The 11,768-nt window shown below is 47.5% G+C and overlaps 1 protein-coding gene across 15 annotated transcripts in view; it reads right to left on the reverse strand.

Moving 5' to 3' along the window:
- The window catches only part of Pcdh7 (protocadherin 7), a 430,160-nt gene extending 419,784 nt beyond the window's left edge, over positions 1-10,376 (reverse strand). For 12 of the 15 annotated variants that reach the window (XM_017599293.3, XM_063273348.1, XM_039092182.2 and 9 more), the window contains exon 1: positions 4,693-10,376. In XM_017599293.3, coding sequence (XP_017454782.1) covers positions 4,693-7,866 — 3,174 coding nt within the window. In that variant the 5' untranslated portion in view covers positions 7,867-10,376. The remainder of the gene's footprint in view (positions 1-4,692) is intronic. The other 3 variants (NM_001004087.2, NM_001401429.1, XM_063273350.1) reach the window with 2 other exon arrangements.
- Between the last annotated feature and the right edge of the window lie 1,392 nt (positions 10,377-11,768).

The raw sequence follows: 11,768 nt of genomic DNA on the forward strand, positions 1-11,768 counted from the left end.
TCCGTGACAGGAGCTTAAGACTGTTCTTACTCTTGTGCTAACCTTAAAATACTGTCAATTACTTTTTACGAACCCATGCTAATCAAAGCCACATTAACTCAGTTTCATGTGCATCATCATCTGATACCTTTCATAAAATATGAAATTATGAACTTCTACTAAAATCAGTAAGTTTTAAACTTTAAATTACACACAAGTCACAGAGCTGAGGCCCAAATTATACTCTATTGTAAAAAGGCCTATCTTTATAGTCAAAGATATGAGCAAAGGCATAAGCCAGCTGAAACGGACTCTTGCCACTGTTACATTCTACACAGAGAAACTTACTGAGATTCAAAGGCTGTTTTGCTTCTAAGTGGTTTAATGAGGACACTTGGCTTCTGGTCTATGTCATGTCCCTAATAACTTTGTGAACATAATCAGACTACTTTTTTATGCTAGCTTCTCAGTGGTACCTTTTCAATCTAAAATGTGATGACTCTCACGATTTTAAGTGGAGTCAATAAGGTGTTGACCTGTGTGCTTTAATTTCTCCTTTGTGTAGGTTCAACATTCAAATACCACAAACATGTCAGTGTATGGACATCAGCACAAAATAAAGCACTAATGGCCACACGGTTGCTACACAAGAATGCATGCTTGAGTGTAAAAGAAGGAAAAAGCTCATGACACGTAGAAATTGTGGAAACTATAGATTTTTATCATTTAGTCACTCCTATCAAGTAATCATTAGTCGATTCATTGGTTTAAGATAAATTTTAGAGACCATTTAACTTGTTCTACTGTGAACTTCCCTTTAAAGTTGCACATCAACTGTGGACCACATAACTGAATGAAGATTTCCATGTGCCTTACTCAGTCAAAGACTTGGGTAATATTGCTTAGAAGATGTCCCTCTCCTATTAGCATCCTGCCCAGAATGCTAAGCCAAAGGTAAAAGAAATATATGCATATTCACTGGGCTTCATGAAAGAGTATTGGTTACAGGCAGGTGAACCACCTTGCAAACGTTCTCCTGGAGAATTATCAAGATGCTGTGTGGAGCTGACATCACTTGCAGATATGTAATATCTGCTGAAATATATCTGCTGACGCACATGCAGATTGAGGCTTAATTGTCATTAAATTGAGCACTCTGAAACTCACAGAAAGGTACACATGTGCTTCCAAAACACCATCATCTTTTATAAAGTTCACTTGTACTATTTTAATTAAGTGTATAATGAACGTTGACCAAAATCTTATTAATTAAGGAGAACATTATTCAGACTAAATCAGCAGTTCCTTACAGAAGGGAAACTGTCAGTGGAGTTAACAAGATTTCTTTTTCTGTGGGTACATTGTGATCAACTCAAAATGAATTTTAAAATAAATGTTTATTCAAGGCCAATTATAAAAATTTCCTTACGTTTCATTTGGGAAATACTATAAAACATTTTATATATAAAGTCATTATCTTTAAAAAAGCATACCAATTGGTAAACTCAATAGGATTTGAGAATAGCTGGAGAACTGAAACTCTACATTTGTAGTTCGTAGTTTGTTAATTGTTGTAATTTTTTTGAAGTTTTATTGAAATTATTCAGCACAAATTTTAAAAATGAATGGACTGCATTTTCTTGCTATTTTCCCTCAATCAGATGTACAGCTATCCCTTTATATCTCAGGACTGCAGGCCACCACGTTTGCCAAGCAACTGAAGAACTGAACTCAAGAGACAGAATCTGAGCCTCACTGTGCTCGAGTAAACATCAGGTACTGGATGGCGAAGGCTTTGTTTGCAATGCAAAGGTCTGAACTATGAAGAGCTAGGTTCCACCCCTCGGTTTTCTAATGGGTGAGTGTGAGAAATAGTTTCATCCACTGCCCAACACACATCTAGAGTTTGTCAGAGTATTAATAGATGCTCAAAGTGTACCTAGAGCCTGTGAAACCAATCCAAAGGAAGGAGAAGGGAGAGAGAGTATAAATTCTATTTGTAAACTTGGATTTCTGGGGAGGTGTTGGTTTACTAAAATGTGGCCCCTAATATCACACAAGAAAACACAACTCTCATGCAGAAAAGACTGAAAGAAATGTCACTTCCATTATATCAGTCTGTATAAAGCAATATCATGCGATAGTTCAGAGAAATTTTAAACAAAATTAAGGCATTCTAGCAAATGAGGAATTTTAAAAGTACAAGTCTCAAATTAATTGAAAGACTGGAAGTCTCAAATTTTAGATAAATGCATCTTTCAAAGAGGGAAACAGCAAAATCCCGTGTGCCGATAAACAAAGTCTAATGAAAGCAAACACGGCTTCGTTCTGTGAACACTAAATCTTTTAAAGGTACAAATAGAAAAGGAGTTATGTATGATGAAAACAAAAATCTAGACGAAGTGGACTGCATTCCTGTCGGATGAAGCAGAATGTAACTTTGAAATGGATCTCTCGTCCCCTGAGAGCAATATTGAGAAGAGGAAGGTATCAATTACCACCATTAATTACATTAGGGGGAGTGGGTTTCATTCGCCTGTATTTTATTGTAGGTCAGCTATTTGCTTGTGGTTAAAACTTCGTACATCTTTGGAGCACCTAATGGCGTGCAAGTTTTCCAAAGTCACCTTTGGCAAACTGAGTGATTCATTCCACTCACTGCACTATGTGGCTTTTTTTTTTTTTTTTTTTTTTTTTGTAAATGGACTTTGCTCAATTGAAAGACAAGTACCATACATTAGTCAATTTAGGAGCATATCTCTTTGCTTTTTCAAGTGGCATGCCTCTTTGACATTAAGTGATTTTAAAATTCAAGAATATAGCGCTGCCCCAACCAATGAATCAAGCACAGTTTAAGTGGAAACACAAGCCTTGTGTTTGCATACAGTATTTGTCAATTTGCCATTTTATATACCCATTAAAAAGCATACAATTAAGAAATTTAGAAGATGAATGTGCGAATGTCCCTGTAATAGGGCAAAGCCAGGATTAGCCTGGCAATGGGGATGTAAAGCATTTGTAGAAAGCCGTCTTCACATTATGTTGTACTTCTGGTATGATTTGCTAAGGAAATGACAAGACCTCATGTGTATATAGACACATGAAATATAATGTTGTACATAAATAACATGGAAAAATGCTGTATGCTTCATTGGAGTCTTTCCTGTTTTCAAAACTGATGAAGACATTAAATACCAGGCCAAAGCACATTGCTTTTAACTTCAGGTAAAGCAAAAACACAGCAGAAATAAACTCTCCACAATATCAAATAGTGGTCTCAAGTAAGTAATTCAAACTCACATGCATCCAAAGATCTATTTTCAAAAGCTATTTCAATACACAGTAGTTCAAACCTATATTTTTTTACTGTTTTTAATAGGGTATCTTTAAAAGTGTATTACTTCTGTGTCTTCTTCCAATCCAAATAAATACTGTAAAACAAAATGCTACATGTAGAAAGTATTTTAATATTTAATAATGATGAAAACTATGAAATGTTAGTATTTATTCTCCCTAACATATTGAATGAGACTATATAACAACTTTCCCTTCCACCTCAATTCTCCTCAGAGGACACATTCTACATGCAAAACAAATCTGGCAAAAAAAACCCAAAAACCCAAAAACCAAAAAAACAAACAAACCAAAAAAAACCCACCATATTACAACATTTAACAAGTTGTAAATGTAATTCCTAAGGTCAGGTTGTGTAGTAAAACATGTGATGCATTCTTTTTTCAGTGTTCTGGCCAGCACCTCAGCACTTTCCAAAAGGATTTATTTGCTGTGGGACAAACTTTGGAGGGCATAAAAAGTAAACTTCTACATAATACATACGACACAAGCAAACTATAAAATAAATCTGACATAGTCAGAAGTTGCCCTCAAGCACACACATATATACATATTGCTGTTTTCCACATTTTACCAGGAAGCAGCTATGTCACAGAACACACAAAAGTAACACCCATAGTTTTTCTTTTTTTTTTTTTAGTAATTCCCAAAACATCCACAAATATCTTCTACTAAGTACAACTTAATTTTGTTTACAAGCTTTGGAATATTGAATATGAAGAATTCAGGTGCTGATTGCACATCCACATAGGAGCCTAATCATTATGAATAAATGTTGTTATAGATACAAAGTATTAAAAATGCAATTATGCATGGCACTTGCTCTTCATTAAGTACTTTTAAACCACTGTTTTCACCCAATCAAAGGACTATGGCAGGATTTCAAGATTTCTGCCTCAGCTCTGCGTTTCTATGAATCAGTGTCTGCTGACTTGTAAAATCCTGCATGATTCATGACAGAGTTAAAACTTTTCAGTGCCCAGTTAGAATGGGCACTAGTTGTAACTCTAGAAAATTTTCCCTTAGAATTCTCCCAAGAAGATATACATATTTACTCTGTAAACATAAAATATTCACGAATGAACGCTGTCAAATACTAAGAGAAGCACAAAACACTACCTTTCCCTTAGACACCATGTAAACCCACAGTCTAGTTTCCAAAAAAAAAAAAAACCCAGCAACACATCTCTATCCTATAAGGTCTCTGGTACATCAATGGCATAAAAATGCACATTAACCTCCTAGTTTTCAAACCAGAAGGACCCTTATAAAGAAAAGACACAACTTCACAGAAGTTGCTCCATCTCTGAATGACCGGCCCTCTCTGGGACATGTAAACACGTCTGGGATATGTCTTACCTGTTTGCTGTACTTGTTACTGGTTTGACAGCTGTACTCAGAGCAGTGATCTGATCCAATTGAAATGTTGTCTCCTGCTCCCACAAATGTGTTGGCTGGTGGTAGATCTTGTACAGCTTGATGTTTTTTCCCTGCAGTTGGTGACTGGGGGTGAAGCTGGACAGTAGGCAGCGGGGAACTGGATTTGTAATGCCTTGCCAGGTCTGGACTGCCAGGCCCACCGTTAACAGATCGGTATCGGCCCATGCTGGGGCTGTCTGACAGCTTCTCATTGACACTGTCATACCTCTGTCCATTCGGTTTAGAAGCTTCAACAGTGACGATGCTGCTGTAGAGTGGCTGTTTAGATTTTTTGTTTTTCTTGTCCTTTTTAGGCTTCTTAGATTTGTCATGCTGCTGGGGTGTAAAAAAGTCCTCATGGTCTTTTTTGCCAGCTTCATAGCCATTTTTACTTTTGGACCTGCAGTATCTTGCCATCATGACAATTAAAATGATTAGAATCACAGTCATAATGCCAGCCACCACCCCAATGACAATACTGAGTCTCTGTTTGCTAATTTCATAGCTTGGGTCACCAGCTATATCCTGGGTGAGTGGGGTGTGCAGACTTCGGACTATCTGAGAGTCAATCACAGTTGCATTGGAAACACTTTCATTGACAAACACATGCACCAAAGTCGTAGTGGACTGGGAAGGCTGGCCGCTGTCATTCACTTGCACAACCAGCCTGTGCAAGCCATAATGCTTTTGGGTGAGTTTCCCCACTAAGGAAACCACACCACTGGTGGAATCAATCTCAAACAGCTTGAAAGGATTCCCTCCCACAATGCTATAGTTCAAGTCTGCATTGATGCCATCGTCGCTGTCTGTTGCCAACACTGTCGCTACTACTGTCCTGACATTACTTGAAGGTGGCAGCAACGTGTAGGAAATATTTCTGGGAAGGGTAACTGTGGGAGCATTGTCATTTTCATCCATCACAAAGAGAGAGACTGTGGCTGTGGCCGACCTGGGAGGATCTCCTCCATCCACTGCCTTCACTCTGAAAGTGTATGTTGTCTGATGTTCCCTGTCAAAAGACATCGTGGAGTAAATGGTCCCTGTGTCATTCTCAATAGAAAAAATGTTACTGTTCTCCTCTATGTACAGACTCATCTCTGCATTCCGTCCCTTGTCAGCATCCATCACGGTGACCATACCCACAGGGCTGTTGGGCTGCAAGTTTTCCTTCACATAAAAGGTAAAGACATCCTGCATAAACTTAGGGTCGTTGTCATTTTTATCAGCCACCTGTACAATCACCGTGGTGCTGCCTTGCAGCACAGGAATGCCTTTGTCTTTGGCATTAACTTTAAACTCATACCTGTCAGTCTGCTCCCGGTCCAATACTGTATTGACCAGGATGTCCCCAGAATCGGGATCGATGGCAAAGGTCCCCATCACTGAAGAGTCCAGCGAGTAGGCTATCTCTGCATTCTTCCCGCTGTCAGCGTCTGTCGCCAGCACCGTGGCTACCCTCTCCCCGGGAATGTTGTTTTCTGGAAAGTAAACCTCGACCACCGACTGGCCAAAGACAGGAGGGTTGTCGTTGGTGTCTCCCACCTTGACCACCAAGGAATTGTTGCTGGAGAGGCTGGGACTGCCGGAGTCCACAGCTACTATGACCACGTTAAACTCCCGGGTGGTCTCATAGTCCAGTGGGGCTGATGTGTGCAGGAAGTACTTTTTCTTGTTCTGATCTCCCTCGGTGTCGCTGGCTGGCTTAAGCTGAAAAGGCACATCTCCCACCACAGTACAGGTGACTACCCCGTTCTCGCCTTGGTCTCTGTCGGACACTTGTACCAGGGCGATGGGGGTGTCCACCAGGACGTCTTCGGCCACGTTGGCCACCCCGTCCTTAAGCGGAATGCGCCCTATCTTGCGGATTTCGATGGAGGGAACGTTGTCGTTCTCATCTTTGATATTGAGGACCACGGTGGCCTTATCGGTCTTGGGGGGCTGCCCGCGGTCACGGGCCATTACTGTGAATCTCAACTGATTCACTTCCTCGCGGTCGATACGGTGTAAGACACTGAGCCAGCCCGATGTTTCATCCAGACGCAGTAGCCGTCTCACCGACTCGGTGGCCGCCCCAAATACATACTCGATCTGTCCATTGACCCCTACGTCCAAATCGGTGGCGCGCAACTGTAGGATGGGGGTGCCGGGAGCGCTGTTCTCAGCCAGATCAGCCTCATACACGCTCTTCTCGAAGCGAGGGCTGTTGTCATTCACGTCGGTGATGAGCACCCGCAAGATGGCCTGAGAGGACCGAGGTGGGTCGCCCCCATCGCGCACTCGGAGGGTCAGTTCATAGGAATCTCTCTGCTCCCGGTCCAGCGCCCCCTTCACTATCAGCTGCGGTTGTTTCTCGCCGTCTGGAGTGTCCGCCACCTGCAGCTCGAACACACTGCTTCGACCACTTGGACCAGTCCCACCGCCACCCTCAGGCGCGTCCAGCCGCCGCTTGGATCCCCCAGAGCCGCCGCCGCTCCCGCTGTTCCCGCCGCCCCCTGGGTAGGGGGCGCTGTCCGCCGGCCCCAAGCGCCTTCCCTCGCCGCCGCCGCCACCACCCCCGGGCTCCTGGAGCAGCTCGTAGCGCTCGATGCCGTTGCGACCAAAGTCACGATCGGTGGCCGTGGGCAGCAGGTAGAGCGTGCCTACAGGTCGGTTCTCCTCCACCGTGAGCGTGAGCACCGGCGACGGGAAGGTGGGCGTGTTATCGTTGATGTCCAGCACGATGACCCGACCCTCAAACAGGTCCACCCAGCTCTGCGAGGGCCCTATCACCGACACCTCGAAGTCCAGGAAACATTCGTTCTCGTCGAAGATCATCTGACATTGGGGCAGCTTCTCTCGGTCGATGCGCCGCTCGCTGGTGCTCAGCTCGCCGGTGAGGTTGTCAATCTTCAGATACTCAGAGCCAGACTCAAGGCTGAAAGTCACCTCACCAGAACCGGTCACGATGCCCAGGTCCGAGGCCACATTGCCGATCCGCACGTCGGCGGGGCCCTCCTCAGCCAGCCGGTACCGGAGCAGCTGCTTGGCGGCAGCCAGGCTGAAGCAGAGCGGCAGAAGGAGACAACAGCCCAAGCACCAGCCGCGCGCCCATCCCGTGGTCCGCATCCTCAGCATCTTCTCTTGCTGCTGCTGCTACTGCTCCTTCTAACCACAACCCCCCTCGTCACCCCCCTCCTCCGGGGCTGGCCGCCTGCCCTCCCCTCGGTCCTCCTCTCCGGGAAAGGAAGAAATGAGAGGGAGGGGAGGGAGGGGGGCCAGAGTAGCGAGTAGAGTCCGCTGATGGGAGGGGGGTCAGCTATAGATGCTTCTTTTTTTTCTCCTTCTGCTTCTTCCGAAAGTTATTGTTTCATAATTCATGCAATGGGTGCTAATCGCCCGCTCGCCGGCCACCGTTTACTCGCAGTACTCACAGTTCACGGGACACTGCGCGCCACGGGCTTGGTGCCCCCACAAAGTCATCCCCTCAGCGGGAAGATCCTGAGATCCAGTCCCCAAGCCCTGGGAAGGGGCCGGAACCGCTTCGGCAAGAGGGCGGCGGAGTCTGGTAGCGGACTGGAGCAAACCTGCAGCCTTCCCCGCCTGACAGCCCTGCTAGTCCTTACTGCTACTCGAGTTAAGTCCAATTCACGTTCCAGCTACTCACTCTAGACCCAGGCTCTGTTTAGGCTCCGGAGGTCCAAACAAACGTGAGCCGCTTCCTGCTCCAGTCTCTGGGGCGAGCAACAAGCCAGTCTCAACTCTGACTCCTCTAAAGCAGCCGGGAAGCACTCAACATATCTTGAATGAAAAATTCCACGGCAGGTCGCTTCGGGCAAGGTGCAGCGAAGACGCCTGGCGTCACAGCTCGGTCCGCGACCGGGTGCTCTCGGCGCGCCAAGGAGCAGCCCGAGCCATCTTCAGAGACGCCCAGAGTCGGTCGCTTCTCACCCCGGAGAGCTCGGGTTTCTCTTTTTTCTTAACAACTCTGCGCAAGGTCATTAGTCACGAAGCCGCCGCCTGAAACCGCAGCAACCATTCGCCCGCGGGGGCGAGAGCCGAACCGTGCGCACCGCGCGGTGCCCAAGTTTGGATTCTCAGCCGCAGAGTCCGTGCCTTCCCTCACCTGCATTCGGCCCGCGGGTTGGAGCAGTGGGATCTGCAGCGCTGTGCGCGATTCAGGGAGGAGATTGCAGCCTCTCTCTCCCCGCTCTCTCTCGATCCCTCCCCTCCCTCCCTCCTTTTTTTCTCTCCTCCCTCCTCTTCGCTCTCCTCCCTCCTCTCCTTTCCCCTTTCCCCCCTCTCTCACTCTCTCTCCAGCACAGTCTCTCAGCTTCTTCCAGTCTCAATGCGGGGAACTCGAGCTGAACTTGATCCCTTTGCAGTTCAAAGGTGAGCAAGCCTGGCTCTGTGCATCTGCGACATTGGCCCGGTGAAAGCTCACGACCAGGCACTCCTAACGGCAATTAACAAAGATGCCCAATTCTGTCCGGATTTCCAAAGAAAAGCCAAAGGCACTGAGGCGGGGGTGGAGGGGGAGGTGGAGTCAAACAGAGCTGCCAAGTAGCTTAAAAAAAAAAATCTAGTTTGCCAAAGGGAGAAAAAGTGCCAGTCGGCTGTTGTCTCGGAAGTGCCCTGGCGCGGCGGGTGAATTCCGCAGTTGTCTCGTCCGCTTTCGCGTCTAGCAGAGTCTGGTGAGCGCGCTCCCGCCGCCTCTCCGGCTGTGGGTGTTCCGAGACACTGAATCGCTACGGGGAAGCTTCTACTCTCCCTACCCCCTAGCCGGAAACCCGCAAGTTTGCATAAAGTGGCGGTTGCTGCGGAAAGCCCGCGGGCTCTGGACTCAGACTTGTCCCCGACGCTGCAGCGGCGGCGGCGGAATCCGAAACTACACAGTTGCGGAGAACCAGGGAGGACGGCCCAGGGAAGGGAGGCGGGAGGAAGTACCAGCCAGCCGCCGCGCTCGTGGAAGCCAGACTTCGGTTCCTGGGGGCGACTGAGGACTGCCCAATCTCAGCCCCTAGAAGCTAAGCCAAAGTCTAGTCTCCTTGGGCAGTTTGGGGTGGGGGTGGAGATGATTATTTTCCCCATCTAGGGCTGGTAGATTTCCTCCTTGACTAAACCCAGCTGCGTGGGTAAGAGCTGAAGTGAGGGTGTTAGTATACCTTCCTCCCACGTCCACCTACAGACGATGCCCCCTCCGCCTCAACTCCCACCCGCAACGTGTGTTCGTTTCGCAATTTAGCATCTGGGTTAGTGAATTGCTACTGGTAGGCTGAGGACGAGGTCTGAGTTCCGAAAGCCAAGCTTGTGTTCTGCAAAACGGTGACGGGCTGCAGTAGTGAAGAGAGATCATCAAACTCCAGTGAGAGCCAGAGAGGTTCCTTTTTTGGAGCACTGACTTTGGAGGTCTGGGTTGGGGAGGGGAGAATGCCTGCCTTTGTTTAAATGCTTGGAATTCCTGTCATCCGGCTCTCACTGGGGATAGACCGTGTGTGCACGCGCCTGGGGAATAAAACACATGCTAGAAGCCTGGATATTATTTTCTGAGCAGAGCCTGCAGCTTTTAGTAACTGGCAAAGTGTAGCGTCACCTATCTGGATATAAGGGAAATAAACTTTAATGGCAACTTTGTGTACCGAGTGTGCCTAACGTCTTTTCTCTCCTTTTGACTTTGTGCCTCGTGATGCTCCCTGCCATTCCCTGGCTTGAGGCTTCCCCGGTTCTCAGTCATGACCATCTCAGTCAGATCTCAGGGCTGATGGTGTTTTAGAATAGAAGCCCACTTCTTATTTATTTCACACAGTCGAAGGAAAGACACTCTACTGAAAGATTAAGAAAGACGAAGGTAGTAGGTTGTATTGGGGGTAGCATCCTTTCTATCTCGAAGAATGTTGCTGGGAATTTAAGGGCCCCTTTAAAGACAAATTTACATCCCCGGGTCCAATACTCAGAGAATCAATTTTACTCTTTGTGAAACCAGAGTGAGGAGGCAGAATGATTTAAATAAGTCAAATACCAATAAAGTCTAGGAGCAAAGGAAGCGCGCGGTTGTTTGGAGGAGCTCAGCGAAAAGGAGTGTGTTTGGGGGCGGGGGTGGGGGAGCGGCAGTGGTTTCCAAGCTCTCCCGGGAGGGGCGGGGGTGGAAGCACAGAGGACGCTGCCATGAGTAGTATGTGCCAGGAGCTGGCGAATATTTTCCTGTCCCATAAAGCAGCATCTTTCCGGGAGGAGTGGCTCCTCCTTCTCCTCGGATAGAACGGCCTTCCCCGTAACCCTCCGGCCGCTGCCGCCAGAGCTCTCAGCTCTGTATCTGCAGCATCAGCGAGAAAAGCCTGGCGCGCAGGCTCAGTGCGCACCGCCGCAGTCTGCAGGAGGGGGCTGGCGCCGCAGCGCCTCAGCGGCCGACGAAGTGGCCGTAACGCGATGTCCCCCTTACATTTGGAAGAATAGAGGTTTATCTGACTGCCTGCTTTCTCCCGATCCAGACTGGAATGGGAAGGGGGACATCACCTCCACTGCGAGGCTTTGCACTGTGCATTCCGATGCGTGGCGGTGTGGCACACTGCACTCACTCCACTCGTTGCCTTACTAGAATTTTGCAAACTTCAGGCAATCGCGTGGGCAGAAAGACATTATGCACTACCTCTTCCCTTGCCAGACCATAAACTTGAATAACCCTCCTCTGCCTCTTCAAGCATTTTCCCGCCGCTCTTGGCAAGGGTGGAGGGAGTGACTGAGTGGTCCACTCTTCCCTAGAGTTTGCATATATTTTTTTCCATGATGACTGGGGGACAGGGGTGCAGCGCGTCCTTCACAGTGGAGTGGTTTCCTCTGAGAGAGGGAGGTAACCTCCTCCCGCCCTCCCCACTTATCCCCACCGACTGTGCCGCGGAGCCAAGCCAGCGTGGGAAATGGGTCCGACGTGTGCTGCATGGAGAGCAGCGCGGCCAGGCTGCTGTTGGGCCGGGATACCTTGCTTTGCTCCCTCCCCCACTAGTCGCCAGCTCCGACCTTTCCACCAGAGCAGCCAAGAAGTG

The sequence above is a fragment of the Rattus norvegicus genome, chromosome 14 (assembly GCF_036323735.1).
Source record: "Rattus norvegicus strain BN/NHsdMcwi chromosome 14, GRCr8, whole genome shotgun sequence".
In the NCBI taxonomy this organism is placed as follows: Eukaryota; Metazoa; Chordata; class Mammalia; order Rodentia; family Muridae; genus Rattus; species Rattus norvegicus.